At 45.8% G+C, this 23,453-nt stretch overlaps 1 protein-coding gene across 1 annotated transcript; it reads right to left on the bottom strand.

Moving 5' to 3' along the window:
* Positions 1-1,739: 1,739 nt before the first annotated feature.
* On the bottom strand, positions 1,740-19,359 carry LOC124870303 (prohibitin-2-like). Its single transcript, XM_047368902.1, has 10 exons — positions 19,221-19,359; positions 18,555-18,684; positions 17,880-17,964; positions 13,933-14,012; positions 11,322-11,506; positions 9,652-9,781; positions 8,158-8,261; positions 6,681-6,758; positions 4,574-4,650; positions 1,740-2,294 (listed from the first exon to the last, which is right to left on the bottom strand). The coding sequence occupies exons 1-10, from the start codon at positions 19,239-19,241 to the stop codon at positions 2,273-2,275; spliced, it is 912 nt and encodes a 303-aa protein (XP_047224858.1). The 5' UTR covers positions 19,242-19,359; the 3' UTR covers positions 1,740-2,272.
* Positions 19,360-23,453: the final 4,094 nt, after the last annotated feature.

Raw genomic sequence — 23,453 nt, 5'->3', positions numbered from 1 at the left:
GCTGGATTAAGGTGTGGACTTTGACTAGGCCATTCTAACACACGAATCTGCTTTGACTTAAACCATCCATTGTATCTCTGGCTATGTTTAGGGTTGTTGTCCTGCTGGAAGGTGAACCTCCACCCTCATCTTGAGTATTATGAAGACTAATTTCTACCTCCTAGTCCGCTAGACTACACGGGTCACCTGTACCCGCCCCCGAGTCCACTAGGGGTCTCTGTGGGCCTCCATGTGTACCCCAGGGTATCGTGTCCATGTTGCCAGCGCTCACCAGCAGGGACAACCTTAGTCAAAGCGTGGCACTAAGAACACAGAAGATGAAACAATGTTCAGACCATAAGAAGAAGCTTTCGTCTCTTTTCTTCTTCTGAGTGGACGGTGAAGGAAGCAGTGCATGGAGCCTCCAGAGAACATCTCATTTCTGCTCTGATCAGATTACACACAGCTGGACCTGGAGGTTCATCACACTGGATTTTATTTAGGGGAATCAGAGTAATGGGGTCTGAATGCCACACTTCAGGTAGCGACGACAACATGTCCCCTCTGGGCCTGAAGCAAAATGATCTTCATGACGCTGATGTTTGGAGCATTGTTTTGGTTCATTTTAAGGAACGAGGGAATCCTGACGTGAAAAAATATGTTTCTGCTGCGCTGTTGGTGGTTCTGAGTCAATCATCTGGAGTCAGTGATGTTCCTCTGAGGAGAACCACCATGAGAGGTTCTCGTGTTCTGCAGCTGGACGGTTGAATGTGATGAAACATCAGCTTCTGGAAGGAGTTCTAGAAGTTTCAAAACCAGGCCCAGATACAGGAACCAGGCCCAGTCAAACGAACCAGGTCCAGTTAAAGAACTAAACCCGGTTAAAGAACAGGGTTTCTGCAGGTTTCAGTCGATTAAATGAACTTTTAGAAACCTTTTTTCTCATTTTGGACCTACATGTTCAGAACCTAAAGCCTGCAGACATTCCCAACAGAATAAAGAGAAATGTGAACTGAATCCGACCCGACTGACCCGACACCCACCTTCAGGATAGAGTGATGCCTCCTTAAATCTACACTTTCCCCATGAAGATGATTTATAGACGGGAAGGAAAGCCTGAAGGTCCGATATGAACTCGCTTGGCCAGTTTGTAGTTTAATCCCAGAACCACTCAACCAGAACCACAAGTAAACACCAGAAATCTATTTTATAAACTAAAAGATGATTTAAATCTTGAAGAATTTCTACTGACCCACTAACTATTTCTGGTTTCGTTTCCAGTATCTCTGCTCCGGTCTTTGGGTCGTTTTGTACTGACCATGGCCCACTTCTCACCCAGAATGGAGACGTTTTGGTCCGATTTAACAGCTGATGATTTCATGTAATTTTCCATAATCTGGACCGGGTTTAAGGACCCGATTCAGGAGATCTGCCAGCTGGAAGTTTCTCAGAACCATTTTTATTAGAGCCCAGATTCTGTCACATTTCATGAGAGTCAACTGACCAGAACAGAATCAGAACCAAACTAAATAGAATTATTCTGCAAATGAAACCTGATAATTAGAATCAATTATAAATTATATTTAAGATTAAAACATTTTAATTATTTCCATCATTCTTCCAGTTCCAGAGTAATGACAGAAATGGACCAATACACACCAGTTAACTACACGGGTACTGGACCGGTAGAAACATCATATTCTGTCTCAGAACCCAGGAAGAGCAGTTCTGCTTCAGAGAAACTTGGAGGAACCTCAGGGTCGTGTTTTAGGATCACTTTAATTCTTCAAATATTCTCGTTTAAAGGGAAACAGAACATCTAGATGAGCTGAACCTGTGTGTGTGATTCGGGTTTGGACCGAGCCCTGGTAGGACTTATCCTGCATGAGACGACCATGGTTGAATACAGAATCTGCTTCATGAATTATCAGCTGTTTGTCCATATTTCCTGCCGGGTCCATGGTTCTGGCTCCGTGCAGCTGATGATAAACATTATGTAAAGATGAGTAACTGCTGAGAACATTGAGAAAGTCCAACGTTCCTCTTTCTGTGAAGAGGAAGTTCCAGAAGCGTCGGGTTTCAGCTGAGAGGAACCACTTCTTCACACAGAAAACGGCTGAAAACGGTTCAGGGTTTATTCTTCTCATCTCTGGAGGACCGGCTTGACTGGATCCGCTCTTTGAAGTTCTGTTTGGGCTCTAAACGGGAACGCTGGATGGAGGGAGCAGGTGTGGAGTTTTCCTGATGCAAAACTGAAGGAACGATGGAAAACCGGCATGGAGGAGGAAACTTCTTACTTGATGGGCAAGGACAAACTGAAACAGAAACACGAGAACACTCAAGTTCAGCAGCGTTTAACATGAGGGTGTACTGATTCTGACCCGGTCCGTTCCCTGGGATCCGGACCGAAGGAGGACAGGAACCAGCATTTCTAAAAAGGAAGCAGCAGCTGCTTCTCCAGCGCTCTGGAGGAGAACCAACCGCTGCTTCTCCAGCGCTCTGGAGGAGAACCAACCGCTGCTTCTCCAGCGCTCTGGAGGAGAACCAACCGCTGCTTCTCCAGCGCTCTGGAGGAGAACCAACCGCTGCTTCTCCAGCACTCTGGAGGAGAACCAACCGCTGCTTCTCCAGCGCTCTGGAGGAGAACCAACCGCCGCTTCTCCAGCACTCTGGAGGAGAACCAACCGCTGCTTCTCCAGCGCTCTGGAGGAGAACCAACCGCTGCTTCTCCAGCGCTCTGGAGGAGAACCAACCGCTGCTTCTCCAGCACTCTGGAGGAGAACCAACCGCTGCTTCTCCAGCGCTCTGGAGGAGAACCAACCGCTGCTTCTCCAGCGCTCTGGAGGAGAACCAACCGCTGCTTCTCCAGCGCTCTGGAGGAGAACCAACCGCTGCTTCTCCAGCGCTCTGGAGGAGAACCAACCGCTGCTTCTCCAGCGCTCTGGAGGAGAACCAACCGCTGCTTCTCCAGCGCTCTGGAGGAGAACCAACCGCTGCTTCTCCAGCGCTCTGGAGGAGAACCAACCGCCGCTTCAGCATCATTTACATGTGAAAACAAACGTAACATAAATCCTGGTTTGAAGAAGTTCTTGAGCCCTGAAATAAAGAAAAGATTTAAAGTTCTTGTTTCAAACATGAATCATGTTTCTAAGAAGAACCAGATCAGAGGAATTATCTCTGAATGGTTCTTCTGGCTGTCCCACAAACTGGGTCCAGTGATGACCCAGTTCTAGTCTTCTGGTTCTGTCTTAGCTGATCCAGAACTCACCGGGAGCTGGAGGCAGGCCGTGAAGACCAGCAGCCGATCCCCATGATGTGTAAAGCTCCCGTTAATCCACCTACTTCAGAACAAACCCAACCCAAACGGACCTGCGGATCAGCTCAGGGTCTCACCTTCCTGCAGGTTGCCGTGACGATAGATCAAAGTCAGGAAATCAAGTTTCGGTCAGAGCCTCAGAGAGTAAAAGCCTCTAAGATAAAAGCTCCAGGGTTACGGACTTCAGCAACATCTCCAACATTTCCATGAACTCAGAACATCTAGAAAGAACTCGTTAAAAGGTTCCATGTTTGTTGTCCCTCATCTTGAAGTTTCATCATAGAGGGAAATATTTCTAGAATTTATTTCTTGTCTTTGGGGATTCTGGATCCAGACGATGAAAACCAAACTTTAGCTTCATCATGGCTGGGAAACTAGAATATGACATCAGATCAATAAAAATGATATTTGATGTCGGGTTTATGAAAACTACGTTCATTTCTATGAACCCAGTACCGGGTCTGGGCTCCTTTAGCATGAATTACTGCATTGTTCATTCTGGTGTCTCTGGCTGTGTCGACTGTGGACCTCAGAAAACCCAGTGGACCAGAACCAGCAGACGACATGACTGTGGAATCTACACACTGGACCTCAAGAAACATGGATTCTGGACCTCTCTACTCTTCCTCCAGACTCTGGGACCTTGATTTCCAAACGAAATGCCTGAAAAGAGGACTTTGGACCACTGAGCAGCAGTCCGGTTCTGTTTCTCCTCAGCCCAGGTAACATGCATGTAGGATCCGTCTGTGCGTAGTGGATCTTGATGCTCTGACTCCAGCGAGTCCACTCCCTGTGAAGCTCCAACAAATTATTGAACAGATTCTGCTTCACAATCCTCTCAAGGCTGCAGTTCTCCCTGATGCACATGTTCCTACCAGTTTTTCCTTACACTTAACTTTCTGTGACAGCACCTCTGACCATCGGTCCAGTCAGCAGTCGTCCCCATGATTCTGCCTCCTACGGACCCAGACTGAGAGACCATCTAAATGTCCAGGAGACCTTTGCAGGTGCTTGGAGCTAATCAGCTGATTAGGATGTGACACCGTGAGTCTCTAATGAACCTTTTCCACAGGATTCCAATTTTCTCAGACTCAGAATGGCTGAAATATTTCACTCCATGTGTGGTGATAATATGGATCACCTGAACACAAGCGCTGTAGTAATTACAGCAGCGAGGCGGACGGTCCCGGCAGAAACGGGTTGTTTCCCGTCTGCTTGTGTTCAGATGAACCTTCAGAAGGAACTTCAAGCTTCATGATGAAAAGAGAGGGAACTCACTTGAAGCTCTCTTTGTCCTGCAGGTTGAGCACCAGGCTGTTAGCATTCAGGTACACTCTGTTTTGGGACTGCGCCACCTGCAGGTCAAACAAACACAAACAGCGGTGAGCAGAAGGAAAACACAGGTGGAGAAGTTGGATCCGTCAAGCACAAAGGAAACATTGTCAACAGGGAGCCGATTCGGTCCGCTCTGCGTCCAGACGGGAAAACTGCAGCAGGACCCGACTCGATAACATTTGTGCTGTCAGGACACTCAGGACAATGGGTTCTTTCTAAGATTACTGCGGGTCATACATGTCCTGCTGGTTCTGAAGCTCAAAGATGCACCAAATTCTTTGGGTTTGTTGAGATTTTACTGTAAATTAACAGCAGCATTTTGTTGCATTATAGCCCCAAACTTCACAGGGTGTCATCTTCTCACAGACCCACACAAACTTCTGCAGAACTGGAAGGTGGGAAGGAAACAATACATGGTTCCTAGCATACAAATCTGAAAAGTGTGGCATGCTTTTGTATTCAGCCCCCTTTACCCTTATACCTCTAATGAAAATCCAGTTCAACCAACTGCCTGAAGAATTCAACTCATCAGTAACCAGAGTCCAGCCGAGTCTAAATGCTGCTGTTCTCTGAAGGCTTCAGAGGTTCTCTAGAGAACGTTAGACATCACAGCAGACGGTCAGGAAAGGTGAAAGGTGTCGAAAAGGCCGAGCAAAGACAGCATTAATCAGAGAAGCAGCCAAAAGGCCTATGGTAACTCTGGAGGAGCTGCAGAGTTCTACAGCCCAGGGAAAATATCCTGAACACCAAGTATTTGTTGTAGAAGAACAAGAAGAATGTCCTGCTTGCAGATTGTCACTAGACATGTAAGACGTGCTCTGATTGGACCATATATGGAGAAGGAAAACTGATCATCCTGAAACGTAATGGAAAAACATAGTGGTGGCAGCGTCATGCTGTGGGTCAGAGAAGACTTGGGACTAGGGTGGAGGTTCACCTTCCAGTAGGACAACAGCCTGAGCTACAATGGGATGGTTTAGATCAAAGCAGATTCAAGTGTTAGAATGGCCTAGTCAAAGTCGAGACCAAAGTCTAACCCAGAATCTGTAACAGGACTTTGAATGGACAAAATATGTCTGTCTGTAGATGTTCAACGATGGTAGAGACAACCCCTAAAAGGTCCGTAGATGGACCTGTAGCCGGAGGTGGTTCTACAAAGTTCTGACTCAGGGGGCTGAATATAAATGCATGCAATGAATGAATTTTGTTTGGGAAAATGTATAAAACCATTTATCTTCCACTTCATACATGATATGAGCATGAAACTGCTAAGAATATGAATAAAACCAGTTATCTTGTCATTATTTTACTCGTTCCACATATTTTCAGGTAGTTTCAACATCAGATCAGTTTGTTTCCTCCCACATAAAAAACCTTTCTACGTTTCTTCATTGCTTTAATGTTCTGCTGCAGGATCCTCAGATATAAAGATATTAAATTACAGCTAATGTGTCACCAGAGGTCGAAGGTCAGATTAGAAGACAACAGGAAACGTTTTAGTTTCTACCCTGAAGAGGCCGATTCCTGGTGGTTTGGCGCCACCTGGTGGGCAGATCGTAGAACCTCAGGCTCCAGAAGGAAGTCTTCACTCTCAAAGACAAACTGCATATAAAATGCTGCAGGAAGCACTTCTGGAATCAGCTGAAAAGGCTGTTTACAGCCTATGATGCACAGCTGGATTTCTCATGTTGACATGGAAACATTTTCCTGATCCTTCAAATGGGTGAAGTCTAGCTCTGAGGTCATCTGGTCTGAACAGCTGCCTTAGATGTTAACCGGTCGGTCTTTTATTTGTTCAAACTAATGAAGAGATGTTAAAAAAGGTTCTAGTTTAGATACGACTGTATAAACCGGATCTCGTCTTTAACAGCCGGGTTTTGCTGCTCTGTGTTACGTTTACTTGTCTGAATTTGAGGTGGGAAACTCTGCCCTTCTGTCTCTTCTTCAGCTGTTTTTGGAGCTCAGATGAGGAACTGGAACATTTCCCTGCAGATCTAAATGTTCTGAACCCGGCCCGTTTAAATAAACAGGAATCCTGCTGTTTTCTTACCGTCTTGGCGATGTTCTGCGCCGCTCGGATCTTCCTGAGTTTCAGGTAGCCTGGGTTCTTCGTCACGGCCTGGCCCAGCTGTCAAACACACACAGACCGTCAGCGCATTCACACCATTGTCACAGAAGAACAAAAGCAGCAGATACGGCCGGCCCGGGGCGGACAGGAAGCGGGCCGAGCCGCTCTCTGTGAGCTGAAACATCAAAGCTGCTCGCTGGTTCCGACCCAGGTTTGATGATTTCTGAACACTCACAGGTGCAGACATGAGGTGAAACACAGCAACATGTTACACGTTGCAGCAGGAGCTCAGAACAGCTTGGTTCTGATGTGTTTTACCTACACAAACCGGACCTAAAGTCTCATTCATGCCAATTCTGTTTTTATCCAATTAATAGTAGAAGTTCTTCTTCTTCAATGAAAACTATAATTTGATGCATCTGCAGCTCTGTGGGACCGATGTGGAAAATGTTCTCCTCATGGGTTGATATCAATGAATAAAATGTTGCTGCATATAATCATCAAGTTTAAATAATTAATTATGACTCTGCTTCAGTAGAGCTACGAGTTAGTCCAGATGAGACCAGGAGACCTGAGGGTCAGAAGGTCGGTGGAGAAAGTGGAAGACGTGGATTCGCGGTTTTCTCTTCTTCAGACGTCAGGAAAACATTTACTGGTTGAAAAAGTTTGACTTCAAACTTTTTATTCCAGATGAAAAAAATGTTTCAAAATGCAAAGAAATCCTCAGCAGAGAGAGAAGCAGATGTTTCTCCAACATGATCCGAAAGACTAAACTGAAACGGGTCAGTGGGTCTGCAAAGAGGCCCACAGCAACACCAGAAGAACTGGCTCCGTTCTGCAGGTGATGAAGTTCTGCTGTGTTCTCCATACGTCTGGACTAGGATCAGGGCTTCAAGGTAGAATCATTTTCTTCATCCAGGCCCAGACAAAGTCTCCAGAACCTTGTGGGAGAACGTATTATGGCCCGATGAAACCCAAAACCACCCTACATTTCATCTCCATACCCACAATGAAACACGGTGGAGGCACCATCATGCTGATGGAACAGGGTTTGTTTGTTGAGGTGAAATAAAACTATGAATGGTTCCAAATATCAGTCGGTTCTGACCCAAAACCTTCAGGTAACAACTGAAGGATTTTCTGTTCCAGACTCAACTAAAAAATGCGGACAATAATTAAGTTCTGGTACAGCCCGGGCCCACAATCTGATGGTGTGTTTCTGCCGAAAGACAAAAACCCAGAACGCTGAAAATAATTTACGTTTGATTCCAGCTTCATTAATGCCTCATGTAGATGGGCTTTTGAGCAAGGCACCCAAGTCCAAGTCACCAGGGATCTGCAGGAATCGGACTTGATGTGTAGAAATGCTTTGAGTGATCGGTACCAGCAGAAAAGTTCTAGAAAAGGACCTCAGAGGAGAACCGTGAACCTTGTAACTTCAGGAACATCTTTAGCTCACCATCTTTGCAGCCTCAGCTTCTCCTTCAGCCTGGATGATCTTCTGCCTCTGCTCCTGTTTGGCCTTTTCAACGTAAAACTGAGCTCGCTGCGCCTCCTGCTGGGCTAAAAAAGAACAAACATACTCATCGATTAACATTAAACCTTAAAGCGCCGGTGACATTTTCATGATAAACCCAATTACCTTTAGGCACAGGAAACATTGCTAAAATATTTTAAAAAGTAAATTCATGCCACTGAAATGAACAGTTGAGATATATGGTCATAAATGTCACTAAAAAGGCATTTTTAGTGACATCTTGTTGCCGTCCGAGGGGAACCCCATCAGTAAACTGACTGCTGCTGCGATGGCAGCAACAGAGACAGCAGCCGAGAATCTGATGTTTCTGTAGATGTATTTCAGCCACCATCAGAGAGACGCAGCAGAGTCAGGAGAAGAAAGTCAGCCTTCATCAGACGGCAGAGCACCAGACGCTGCGGTCAATATGCATGAATTATACCAGACCACCAGGAAACAGAACAACATCTGGAGTTTCAAAATAATTCACTGAAGACAGACTAGATCTGGCGATATTAATAAATACACACATATTTCTATATATACATGTGTTTATATTAGCAGCTGTTAATATTAGATCAATTAGATCAGTTTCTGGGTTAACTAAGGGATTATAAACCAAGCAATTAAACATTAAATGCACCAAATGAAGCAACAAATATAGCTTCTCTGCTCTTCTTTTGCAACCAGGAAGCGTTCTTACCTGATAGATACCTGAGCCTTGATCCGTTTAACAACAGCAGCAACAACCTTTTCATTGGTGATCCGTTCCCCATCAGACTCAACAGCGAGGCTTTAGACTCTAATTCAACATTCTCCTCCTCCTGTCAGATAAATGACCTCTGACATTATTTCTCAGGTGAATTCAGAGGTTTCTTGTTAGAAGCAGTTTGCTGAGAAGTCCTCTGATCACACCTGGTTGTGCTTGGTGGGACCACTCCATCTGTTCCTCCTCAGTTTTCCAGCTCTGATCCAGGCAGCTCTGATCCTCTTTGCTTCAGGTACGTAGTGCAGACTAACGGCTGCTGTCGTAGTGTTGCTGCCACCACCAGCAATGCACCGTTTTACCACATTATCGCTGTTTTTAACCCGACTTGGCCTCTACCTGAACCGTTTATCATTAATGCTCACGCAATCAATGACCCGAGACTTCCCCTCTGACCTCATTTTCTGGCAACTTTGGACTTGCAAACTTTAACATCGAAATATTTTTATTTTGTGTTAAAATTGTTGATTTCTTTCACGTCTTTAATCCTGATATCAAGTCAATCACTGCCCAGTTCCTTCAGTATTAGGATGTTTTCTTTCAGTTTCTACATTTGTGGGAAAATCGTGTCACTGACGCGTTAAATAAGCGTTAAAATGACTTGTGCTGTAAACCGACACCACGTTTGACAAGTCAGATGATCTGCTGTCCGTGACCTCCTGTCCACTCACCGACTTGTTTGGCCTCCACGGCCGCCGTGTACTCCCTGCTGAAGCTCAGATCGGTGATGGCCACATCGTCCAGGATGATGTTGAAGTCTTTGGCCCGCTCAAACAGCTCCCTGCGGATCAGCAGAGAAACCTGCAGGAACGGAACATCTCAGTCAGAATGGAGGACAAACACCTTCAGAGATCAGATGGGATGAAGGTGACACTGAATCCATGAGGAACAAAATATATTTGTATGGGTGGAAGATGAGTTTAGGTGCAGGAGGTCAGAAGCGACCATGGAGGAACCCAGAAGCCACCACAGCAGCTGGATCTTCATGACAGACCCTGACCTGATTTAGAGAATGGAAGACAGAGCAGGTTGTTTACTGACTCCAGGATGTGACAGACGGATCATCTTCATCAAGCCTCCGCTGTGAGACTCATCTGCACCATCATAACCTGCCTTACTCTGCTCCTCTAAAGCTGATACAACTAATGTCGGGAGGTTGTGACCGCTGGAAATCAAAGTCAAACTCTTGGCTTCTGCACACAATCCTGGCCCATAAACCTGGTTCTGATTCTCATTTTTCCAGAAATTTTATTCCAGATTTTCCAGAGTGCAGGAGCGTTGTTATTTCTGCATCCAAGCATCCGTCTGGAACCTTTATCTGACTTTTACTGATCTGAGAACAGCGAGGCAGAGAAGATCCTGTCTGGTGACGAGTTTACGGACTGGACAAAGAGAGAACTTGGGTCTATTCTAGGAAACTGAAGCAGAACCTCCTAGCAAAAAAGCACACTCCTAGCAACACCTAGCACGCGCCTAGCAGCACGCTCTTAGCAACATGCTCCTAGCAACACGCAGCACGCTCTTAACAACACGCAGCACGTTCCTAGCAACAAACCCTAGCAACACGCAGCACACTCGTAGCAACACGCCCCTAGCAACACGCAGCACGTTCTTAGCAACACGCAGTACGCTCCTAGCAACACGCTCCTAGCAAAAAGGCAGTACGCCCATAGCAACACGCTCCTAGCAAAAAGGCAGTACGCTCCTAGCAACACCTAGCATGCTCATAGCAACACCTAGCACGCTCCTAGCAACACGCTCCTAGGAACACCTAGCACGCGCCTAGCAGCACGCTCTTAGCGACACGCTCCTAGCAACACGCTCCTAGGAACACCTAGCACGCGCCTAGCAGCACGCTCTTAGCGACACGCTCCTAGCAACACGCTCCTAGGAACACCTAGCACGCGCCTAGCAGCACGCTCTTAGCGACACGCTCCTAGCAACACGCTCCTAGGAACACCTAGCACGCGCCTAGCAGCACGCTCTTAGCGACACGCTCCTAGCAACACACAGCATGCTCTTAGCAACACGCAGCACGCTCCTAGCAACACACCCCTAGCAACACGCTCCTAGCAAAAAGGCAGTACGCTCCTAGCAAGCATCAGAAATATTACTGAGTACCAGCCGTGCAGAGCAAGATCAGTTCATATGTGAAGGAGGACATGCAGAAGGATGGTGGGACAGGATGAGATGCTTAGTTTCCCATGGGCCTAAACACCAGGACGGTTAGAAACGTGACAACATGCTCGGTCTGCTGCGTGATGGAGGACAGAAGATGATGAAGAGCAAACGATTTTTATCAGACCTTCAGAGAGCGGCTAGAGTCTGGTTCTTTGAATACCTGAGCTCTCTGCGTGATGAGCTGCGAGGCGTTGAACTTCGCCACCACGCTCTTCAGCACCTCGTTGACGATGGAGGGCAGCACGCGCTCGTCGTAGTCCTGACCCAGCTGCTGGTACAGGATGGGGAGGTTGGAGGCCAGCGGCCGGGACAGAACCCGCAGCGTCAGGTTCACCATCTGAAGGTCTGCAAACACAAACAGACCTCAATGTGATGAGAAGCTTCCTGTCTGCTGCGTTTCCCAGGAACAGCTGAGGAAACCCTTCGGGTTTAAACCTGAGCCCAGGTCCAATTAAATAACCATTTATTGGGTAGAAAATCTGAATGAATTCAATTTAAAGCAGACGACCTCAGAAATGATGAACACTGGGAATAAAGACAAGTCCTCTGTTACGAGATTATCCAGAATATTCATTTTAAACACAGAGTTAAGACTCCTGACTGAACTGAGGCCTGTTTTCATTCATTCCTGCTGCGGTCCCATCAGATGTAACACAGAACCGGGTCATGTAACTAATACAGTCATCGCGTGGTTCCACATGCAGCGTCTAGAAAAACATCATCGTATCTATTCCAGCTTAAAGCTCCAAAGCAACTCACTGGAAGCTCAGTTTCTCCACTGCTCCTGAATGCATCTCTGCCCTTTTGGACCATGCAGACTGGTTACCAAGCGGGTGAGGGAGCAAGGTGGCACCGTTAGAACTGGAAACGTCAGTGTCAGATGTTGACTTCATAGAAGCATTAAGTGGACCTGACGACAGACCTCAGCTGGTCTCGGTACCAACTACAGGATCTGGCTGCTAAACTCACTAAAAGGAGGATGAGTTTATTATTACCGCCTTAAACTGGTTTTATTGGGATTTCTGCTGTTTTCAACTGGACCTATGATGCCTAAACACAAATTATGTTGTTCTGGACCCACTGGTCCCATTTTACACTTTTCATTATAAACCTAAAGCTCCGTTTGGCACAGAAAAGACTGCAGCTCAGCAGATAAGTCTTCATAGGAGGTGGATCAGCTGGTACACTGGTGCAGTCAGAACCACCTGGAACTTAACCCACTCAACACTGTGGAGATGATGGTGGATGTCAGGAAAACATCCCGCCTGGTAGTGGTTCTGTGGACCACTTCCGGTTCCTAAAACCACCCTTTCCCTGGACCAGAGTTGGTCTTCACACATCGACACTGTTCAGAAGAAGGCCCAGCAGAGACTGAACTTCCTGAGGCAACTCAAGAAGTTCAACCTTCCACAGGAGCTGCTGGTCATCTTCTCCACTGCCATCATTCAGTCTGTCCTGTCTTCATCCATCTCAGTGTGGTTTGGATCATCCACAAAACAGGACAGGTCCAGACTGCAACGAATAATCAGGACTGCAGAGAGAATAATCAGAGCTGACCTTCCCTCCATCCAGGACTTATACAGGTCAAGGGTCAAGAAAAGGGCAGCTAACATCTCTGCAGACCCCACACACCCTGCACATAAACTGTTCAGAGCTTCAGGTGGCGCTACAGAAACTGTTCATCATCCTTGTGATCTGATTATTAGTTGTGATTTGTATTTTACAATCATAAGTTACAGCTTGTTTTTGCAGATATAGTTCCTAATTTAACGAAAGTTTTCCAAAGTGTAGCTGAATTGCAGCTTTGCTTTGGAACTGAACTGGTTGAAACTTTCAACTTTAGGCTGTATTCACCTTGCCAATTTTGGTCCGGTTTAAACGGACCAGAGTTCGTTTCCCTCCTTGGTCCGGACCTTTTGTGCAGGTGTGAATACACTCAAGTGAACCCTGGTCCGGACCAAACAACCGGACCGAGACTCACTTTTTGAGGTGGTCTCGGTCCGCTTCCAAACGGACTCTGGTGAGGTTCGCTTATGATCTGAATACAAACTGGCCCCGATCCGAACCATCTACAAAAAGCGTACGTCTCTTTGGACATAAAAAGCCACCGTAGCCGGTAGCAAAGGTGTGTGTTGTAAGGTAATCATACCTGATAAGCTGTGTGTTACTTAGCAACGCTACTGGCTTGTTGCACGTAGAGAACGTCGGCGTTCATCACGCATTCTCGGACGGGGTTCCAACATTATAAATGGAACGTCTCAAAGTCTGTGTTGAATGAGCTGCTCTTCAGCCTCACAATAATATTGCAGCTTTAATAACGGCACAAATATGCAGAACAGAGGAGCTGAACGTCTACAGATGTTTTCCTCAATTTCCGGGTCTGTGTTCTGTCCCTCCCCCGTCATTTCTGTCCAATGGGAACGATGATTGTCACCCGCGTGGCTTTGTTTACAAGTAATGGTTCACTTGAAAAAAGTACAATGTGAAAACAAACCGCACCAAATGAAAAAAGTAAAGTTCGCTTTTGGTCCGGACCAAACAAGCGGACCAAAGGACTTTCCTGGTGTGAATACACCCTTATATACATCAACATAAGAGCCTCATTTCAGATATGCAGGAAGATTAATGTCTAGATGATTTAAACATTTGTTGAAAGATTAGTCTGAATAAATAACCAGCGGTATCCAAGACGATCTAACCCTCACTTGCTTTAAATCATTAAGGGGTTCCTGTAAATCTGTGTTGTGATGGAGGATAAAGTGAACTCTGACCTTTGCTTCCAGTTAAGGAGGAGATCTTTCTGGGTCGGGCTCTGATGTCATAGATGATGGGGTACTGAATCCAGGGGATCCTGCAGACAACAAGGTTAGTTAGCAACACGCAGCACACTCCTAGCAACATGCAGCACACTCCTAGCTACGCGCTCCTAGCAACACGCTCCTAGCAACACCTAGCACACTCCTAGCACGCTACTAGCAACACCTAGCGCACTCCTAGCACGCTACTAGCAACACCTAGCGCACTCCTAGCACGCTACTAGCAACACCTAGTGCGCTACTAGCACGTTCCAAGCAACACCTAGCACGCTCCTAGCAACACCTAGCACGCTCCTAGCAACACCTAGCACGCTCCTAGCAACACCTAGCACGCTCCTAGCAACACCTAGCGCACTCCTAGCACGCTACTAGCAACACCTAGCGCACTCCTAGCACGCTACTAGCAACACCTAGTGCGCTACTAGCACGTTCCAAGCAACACCTAGCACGCTCCTAGCAACACCTAGCACGCTCCTAGCAACACCTAGCACGCTCCTAGCAACACCTAGCACGCTCCTAGCAACACCTAGCACGCTCCTAGCAACACCTAGCACGCTCCTAGCAACACCTAGCACGCTCCTAGCAACACCTAGCACGCTCCTAGCAACATGCAGCACGCTCCTAGCAACATGCAGCACGCTCCTAGCAACACCCAGTACGCTCCTAGCAAAAAAGCAGTATGCTCCTAGCAACACACAGCACGCTCCTAGCAACACCTAGCACGCTACTAGCACGTTCCAAGCAACACCTAACATGTTCCTAGCAACACCTAGCACGCTCCTAGCAACACCTAGCACGCTCCTAGCAACACCTAGCACGCTCCTAGCAACATGCAGCACGCTCCTAGCAACATGCAGCACGCTCCTAGCAACATGCAGCACGCTCCTAGCAACACCCAGTACGCTCCTAGCAAAAAAGCAGTATGCTCCTAGCAACACACAGCACGCTCCTAGCAACACCTAGCACGCTACTAGCACGTTCCAAGCAACACCTAACATGTTCCTAGCAACACATAGCAAGCTCCTAGCAACACCTAGCATGCTCCTAGCAACACCTAGCACGCTCCTAGCAACATGCAGCACGCTCCTAGCAACATGCAGCACGCTCCTAGCAACATGCAGCACGCTCCTAGCAACATGCAGCACGCTCCTAGCAACATGCAGCACGCTCCTAGCAACATGCAGCACGCTCCTAGCAACACCCAGTACGCTCCTAGCAACACCTAGCACGCGCCCAGCAGCACGCTCTTAGCAACACGCAGCACGCTCTTAGCAACACGCAGCACGCTCTTAGCAACACGCAGCACGCTCCTAGCAACACGCAGCACGCTCCTAGCAACACCTAGCACGCTCCTAGCAACACGCAGCACGTTCTTAGCAACACGCAGCACGCTCCTAGCAACACGCTCCTAGCAAAAAAGCAGTACGCTCCTAGCAACACCTAGCACCCTCCTAGCAACACGCACCTAGCAACACGCTCCTAGGAACACCTAGCACGCTCTTAGCAACACGCTCCTAGCAACACGCAGCACGCTCTTAGCAACACGCAGCACGCTCTTAGCAACACGCAGCACGCTCTTGGCAACACGCAGCACGCTCCTAGCAACACCTAGCACGCTCCTAGCAACACCTAGCACGCTCCTAGCAACACCTAGCACGCTCCTATCAACACCTAGCACGCTCCTAGCAACACCTAGCACGCTCCTAGCAACACCTAGCACGCTCCTATCAACACCTAGCACGCTCCTAGCAACACCTAGCACGCTCCTAGCAACACGCAGCACGCTCCTAGCAACACGCAGCAGGCTCCTAGCAACACGCTCCTAGGAACACCTAGCATGCTCCTAGCAGCACGCTCTTTGCAACACGCTCCTAGCAACATGCAACACACTCCTAGCAACACGCAGCAAGCTCCTAACAAAACGCAGCAAGCTCCTAGCAACACGCAGCACGCTCCTAACAAAACGCAGCAAGCTCCTAGCAACACGCAGCACGCTCCTAACAAAACGCAGCAAGCTCCTAGCAACACGCAGCACGCTCCTAGCAACACGCAGCACGCCTGGGTTCCTGATGTCCTGGGAAGAATGTCCAAACAGCAGGAAGATAAATTCCTCTATTTCTGCTGCAAGGCCTCAATGAACTCTCTAAAATAAGTTTAAATGACTTCCTGTCTGTCTGAAAAATAAACAGGATGTGACATCAAGCTGTTTTGTTTTAGCCACTTTTCAAAATGAGAAAGACAAGAGGACATACCATTAAAGACCCCTGGTCTAAATGCAGCCACACCAACAGAACAACCCAGCTTCAAGCTCACTGCTGGAGGACTTCAGGGCTCCTAAAGGACGGTGTTAGGGCACAGGGTCTCCATAGCATCCATTAGACCACATCTAAATGCCAACTGGCTGCTTGCGAGGCCAAAAAGCCTTTCCTGTCCTTTCATCACAGACGGAAATGTCGGGCGTTTGGTCAAGGTCCCCTTAGGTGGAACCATGTGCTTCAGTTGGATTCAACTCAGATGGGGCTTTTCTGCTATAAAAACCGCAGGAGGTTCTGCTGTGATACAGAGGACCAACATGTGAGAAGCACATCATGCCCAGTAGGGCTCCTTCATATGTTGCAAATGTATTGCCATGGCAACATCAATATGTGCAACATTCATACCACAAAAGACAGTTTGGAGCGCTGATATAGTCCAGTGTTATCAACTAGCATATTTCATGCTGATGTCATATTTATTTATTTATTTATTTTTTACCGTGTCCTGTCCGGCAGAGCATCGCTCAGAATTGTTGTCTGAGTGCCAAGAAGTTGCCCAATAGATTTACTTTCACAAGCGGAGCATCACAGCTAATGCTTTAAAGCTCTGCTTGATATTTATAAAAGAAACTTTATTATAAACTTCTTTGGGAATATTTCAATTGTTACGGACAGGGAGACTGGAATAAAAAGTAAAAAAGAAGCTAAAAAATACGAGAGAGATGGAAAAAGGGGAGAAAAGAGTGGAGGAGAGAAAGAAGGATGAAGAGAATAAAAGATTACACCCTGCTTGCTTATACACCAGCAGCTGTTTTTTTTTTTTTAACAAAATAGTACACGGTAATTCTGAATGTAAAATGTACGTAGTGAGAGGTGCAGCCCAAAATAGAACATCTGTGTATCTGTCAACACCTGAAGCTTAACACCTGTGAGTATGAGTGTGAACGCGCTTTTGTATACAAGCTTTCTCCACAAAAATATGCAAAAGGGAGTGTGAGGACCCACAGACCTGCCCCATGGTCCCTGGACGGACACTGAGGAGATCTGAGTCAGAGACATCTAAAGGCCCCCCAAAGCACAAGAACCCCAGGAGAACCACCGCCGGGACTACCACAACCCCCCCAGAGAAGAGCTGATGTCATATTTAGCCGGATGGACAGAGGCTCACTGCAGCAGAAGATCACATGACGACATTACCCAGAATGCCGAGGGTCACAGAGCAATGGAAGCACAGATGGGAAAGCTTTAATGTCCACTTTAAGGTGGATGATGCTGTGGCATCTGTCAAGAAACTGAAAACGGGTCGACATTGGGTCTTTGAGCAGGACAATGGGTCAACAAATACAGAATAAACTTCCTTCTGTGGCCATCTTAGTCCCAAGACATACATCTTCTAACACCTGTCTGGACCTGAACAGGAGAGCATCAGAGAGGACCAGGGTCCATGTTAAGAGGAATGCTCAGACTCGTCTGTCTGATCCAAACATGTGAACTGTTAGAGAAGAAGCCTGAAGTTGATCTAATGAAGCAAAGAATATAAGCAATAATCCAGCAGGGATAACTCCTCCTCAGTATGCATCAAACATCATGAATGTTCTTACATCATCAAGGTCAGCTCAATAAAATGGTCATAATAAGCTAATCTACCTGAAGTGAAGTCCTTCAGCGAGGACTGTGTTCATCTCCATCCCACCAATCCTGTTGAAGATGATGGCTCGATGTCCTCCTTCAACTGTAGACAAAGAAGAACAATAATCCAAACATTTTACAACATAAAGCAGAAAGGATCCAAACTGTGGCCTGCAGGACGCTCCAGGTTCTAACACCAGGTCCAGACTCTCAGCAGGCTGGAGATGTTTGCTGCTGTCGTTCTGTTCCTGCTTGTGTGTCTGGGTTCCGTCAAGTTATCCTAACCATGGTTCTGCTGAGGTACCACCTGATAAACACTGAGGAGGCAGAATCATTCAGAGCTCTGTATGTTTTATCTGAATATCCTCAGAAATTATTACAAATATAAAAGGAAGCGTTCAACTGAACTGACGCAGGTCATCGGATCGGTCTGATCCCAGAGGATCCTGGAAGTTCCAGGTATTCAGACAAACCAGACAGAATGGGTTTAAATATAGACTGACTTGGACCGAGCCCAACTGGACTGAAATCAAACCTGTTTGTCTTCTTTGCTCTGCATCTTTAGGAGCCTTTAACTGGTGAAAATAAACTCAACTGTTGCTTCTTCTATATGTTTGCCGAGATGAGACTCCAGAACCTTTTGGGTTTTCAGGACCAGATGGGGAGATGTGCCGGCTAAGAGGATTGTGTTACCTGTGTAGGTAGCCTCCTTGACTGCATAAGCCAGAGCTCCAGCTCCAATCAGGAGTTTGAGACCAGTTCCTGCTCCCCGAGGTCCTGAGGACATCCTGCCTGCGATCTGCCGCAGCTGCTGCAGAAAACCCTGCGAGAATAAAACACATCTACCTCTCAGATGACCATGCAGTTGAAGACCTTCTCAGGAGGCCTGACGCCTCCTCCCTGATGATCTGGGCTTCAAGTAGAGAACACAGAATCATCTCCATATTTGACAAATTTGGGTAGAAATTCCAACAAATTCTAATCCATTTTAAACACGGGTTGTTTTTGCGTGTAAGCAGCAGAACCTCGTTGGGTTGGGACCAGAACAGATCTCGTAAAAGAACCTGGAGAAGCTCGTTTATAAGCAGAGCTTCTCGAGACCTTAATGAAGCGTTGATGCAATCAGTGAACCTGCAGTAGGTTCTGGACCACAGAACCTCCATGTATAGCATCATTCATCTCATTAAGGCCTGCTAAACCTGTCACCTTACATCTGCCGCACTCACGCGCTGAACTTTAAACCGGCACGAGCAGGGGAGCAGAGCGCGGGAATCTACACAGCAGTTCTACCGAACTAAACCCGGAAGTAAGAAAAAGGTTCCGTTAAAAAGCACAAATTTCAAGAAAAAGGCCACTTACACCTGGCTCCCTGTTCGCCATGCCGTCCTGTTAGAAAACCGAATGGGAAGAAACGCCAAGGTCACGGGTGATGACGTACTTCCGTGTGCGACGGAGATCATGGGAAATGTAGGCTTTTTTTTTTTTTTTTTTTACTTGTTGACATCAAGCCCGCAGTCATTTCAAGTGATTCGGATCATCATTAATATGAATAAATAGTTTAAACGCCGCCAGGAAGACAATCTGTTGCCAAACAAACCGACTCTTGTCTCGTTTCTCTTGCCTGATCATCATTCTGTCCTCTTCCCGTCCAGCTGTCTCTTCTTGATATCAGAGCAGTCTAATATATTATAGTCAGAATATAAATGTTTCTGTACTTTGATGACCATCATTACAAGCTGTTTCCTTTGCTTCTCTGCAGACTGAGCTGTGTGCATCAGCGCAGCCCCTGGCAAGGACAGATAGTCCTCAGTTTGATGAAGTTACATGCATGAATGTGACTGACAAGAAACCTCTGTTAGTTAAAATCAATCTGTTGGAATAAAGTTATGATTCTGAATTTTAAAAGAATCTGCAGCAATTATGTTTTACGTCTAACAGGACAATGCAAACATGTTTAAATGAGTGTAGTCTGACAGAAACCGTCCTGGACCATGGTACAGTAGGAGACACACGGGGAAATTAAACAAGAACACCTAGAATCCTCTATGAATGTCTGAAACTGTGGGCACTGACCATTTTACAGGGTCCAAATCAAACTCTGACCTCTGACTCAAACTGTGTGTGGAAATCTGAAAAAAGATCAAATGTAAACTGTGATTGTTTGAAAATTGCATAAGGGTCCAAAATGCTAATTCAGTCCTAGTCTCTGCCAGCAGGTTAAACTTTGAATGTTGTTTCTGCTGTAAAGTATGACCTGGTTCTGGAGGTCCAGAAAGGCTGAACTCACATGAGAATTTAATTACATGCTAAATTAATGCCATTTGTTAGCAAATGCAAAAAAAGATGATCTATTGCTACCAAAAGTCATGCCACAAATAAACCCAATCATGCACAATTAAGTTCTAGTACAGCACTCAATTAGTTTAAATCCTACTTGAAGGACAGGGACTTTTTTGTGTCAGTAGGTAACTTTACATCAGAGAGCACAAAACTCACATGTTGCGTTCCCCAAGGGTCCATCTTAGTGCCCCTCCTATTCAATATTTACATGCTCCCCCTAACTCAGATTTTAATAAACTACAACGTAAGTTATTATAACTATGCAGACGACACACAGCTATACGTTACGATGTCACCAGGTGACCATGAACCCATTCAAGCGCTGGGTAAATGCTTAGAAGAAATCAATGCATGGATGGGCCACAATTGTCTTCAACTGAATCAAAACAAAACTGAAGTAATAATCTTTGGACCAAAGGAAGAGCGTTTAAAAGTTAGCACCCAGCTTCAGTTAATAGAAACCACCAGTCAGGCTGGAAACCTGGGTGTAGTGATGGACTCAGACCTGAACCTTCAGAGGAACATAAAGACAGTAACAAGGTCAGCCTTCTATCACCTAAAGAACATCTCCAGGATTAAAGGACTAATGTCTCAGCAGGACCTTGAAAAACTAATTCATGCGTTCATCTTTAGTAGAATTGATTACTGCAACGGTGTCTTCACAGGTCTGCCTAAAATGTGGATCAGTGGCTGCAGTTGATCCAGAACGATGCTGCCCGCGTCCTCACTAGAACTAAGAAAGTGGAGCACATCGGCCCGGTTCTAAAGTCCCTACACTGGCTCCCTGTAGCTCAGAGAATAGACTTTAAAATACTTCTGTTAGTCTGTAAATCACTGAATGGCTTAGCACCAAAATACATTACAGACTTGTTGTCAGTGGATCAACCACCCAGACCTCTCAGGTCTTCTGGCTCAAATCTACTCTGCAGAACCAGAACCAGAACCAAACATGGAGAAATTACAGAAAAATTACAGACCTATATCCAATCTTCCCTTCTTATCTAAAATTCTTGAGAAAATAGTTGCTAATCAAATGTGTGAACATTTATACAGCAATGACCTGTTTGAAGAGTTTCAGTCAGGTTTCAGAGCTCATCATAGCACTGAAACAGCTCTGCTGAAAGTCACTAATGATATTCTTATGGCCTCAGATAATGGACTTGTGTCCGTTCTGGTTCTGTTAGATCTCAGTGCTGCATTTGATCCAGTCGACCATAATATTCTCTTAGAAAGGCTGGAATATGCTGTAGGGATCAGGGGAACAGCGCTAGGCTGGTTTAAATCTTATCTGTCTGACAGATTCTAGTTTGTTCATGTAAATGATAAATTATCTTTAAACTTCAGGGTTAATTGTGGAGTACCACAGGGTTCAGTACTTGGACCAATTCTCTTTACTATATATATGCTTCCAATAGTTAAAATTATCAGGCAGCATGGGATACATTTTCACTGTTACGCTGATGATACTCAGCTTTACTTATCCATAAATCCTGATGAGCTCAACCAGTTAGATAGACTACAAGCATGTCTTGAAGACATAAAAACTTGGATGACTTTAAATTTTTTGCTTCTAAATTCAGACAAGACAGAAGTTGTCGTCTTTGGATCGGAGTCTTTAAAAAAGAAACTGCTTAGTTGATCACTTAATCTGGATGGCATTAAATTCACCTCCAGTAATAAAGTTAAAAACCTTGGTGTTACTTTTGACCAGGACATGTCATTTAAATCCCATATTAAACAGGTTTCTAGGATTTCCTTCTTTCACCTCCAGAACATTGCCAAAATTAGAAATATCCTGTCCAGGAGTGATGCTGAAAAACTAGTCCATGCATTTGTTACTTCAAGGCTGGACTATTGTAATTCTTTACTATCAGGATGTCCACAAAATGCAGTTAAAAGCCTTCAGCTGATTCAAAATGCTGCAGCAAGAGTTCTGATGAAAATTAAAAAGAGAGATCATATTTCTCCTATTTTAGCTTCCCTTCATTGGCTCCCTGTTAAATCCAGAATAGAATTTAAAATGCTCCTCCTCACATATAAAGCCCTTAATGATCTAGCTCCATCATACATCAGAGATCTGATTGGTCCATATGTTCCTAACAGAGCACTTTGTTATCAGACTGCAGGTTTACTGGTGGTTCCTAGAGTCTCTAGAAGTAGAATGGGAGGCAGATCCTTTAGTTATCAGGCTCCTCTCCTGTGGAACCAGCTCCCAGTTTTAGTCCGTGAGGCAGACACCCTGTCAACGCATGCGCAACGCGCATCAACTAACTGTGCTCCACTAACCAGCCTGAGATCACGTGAAGCCAAGTTGTTGATGTAAATTCGTATTCTCATAGAAAAAAATCGTATTCACAAACTGTTAATTCAATTCAATTCAATTCAGTTTATTTATATATCGCCAATTTACAACACATGTCGTCTCAAGGTTCTTCACAAAGTCAGGTTCAAACATTCCAATTAATCCTAACCATTGAACAGTGCAGTTGGATTCAGTTATTTATTCAAATTGGATAAAAAGTTTTTCTATCTAAGGAAACCCAGCAGATTACATCCAGTCAGTGACTTGCAGCATTCACTCCTCCTGGATGAGCATGTAGAGACAGTGGACAGTCACTGGCGTTGACTTCACAGCAATCCCTCATACTGAGCATGCATGTAGCGACAGTGGAGAGGAAAAACTCCCTTTTAACAGGAAAAAACCTCCAGCAGAACCAGAACCAGGCTCAGTGTGAGCAGCCATCTGTCACGACCGACTGGGGGTTAGAGAGAACAGAGCAGAGACACAAAGAGAACAAAGAAGCACTGATCCAGGAGTACTTTCTATGGGAAGGAAAAGTAAATGTTAATGGATGTAGCTCCTTTAGTCGTTTCATCTAGAAAGAAAGAACAGATAAACTCTGATCCAGTTTTCAAGGTTAGAGTCTGAAAGAGAGAACATAGAGTTAGTTACAGTAGAAGCTCAGTCAGTAGCTATGTCTAGGAGAGAAAGGGTTAAACACTAAAAGACAGGGCCATGTGGATCATCTGTAGAGGATGAGCATTAAGCTGTTACCAGCAGAAGCTTGGTCGATGCCCCTCCCCAGAAAGGTGTCACAGGTAGACACAGAGTCAGGCCAGGTGTAGCTTCTAGGAAGAGAAATGAGAGAACAAAGTTAAAAGCTGAAATAACAGCAAATAATGCAGAATTGGAGAGTAGTGTAAGAATGTAGCGAAGAGGGTGAAAGTGGTCATTATGTCCTCCAGCAGCCT

This window comes from Girardinichthys multiradiatus, chromosome 6 (genome assembly GCF_021462225.1).
Source record: "Girardinichthys multiradiatus isolate DD_20200921_A chromosome 6, DD_fGirMul_XY1, whole genome shotgun sequence".
Lineage (NCBI taxonomy): Eukaryota > Metazoa > Chordata > Actinopteri > Cyprinodontiformes > Goodeidae > Girardinichthys > Girardinichthys multiradiatus.
The sequence above is the reverse complement of the archived record's forward strand: the minus strand, read 5'-3'. Positions and strand labels throughout refer to the sequence as shown.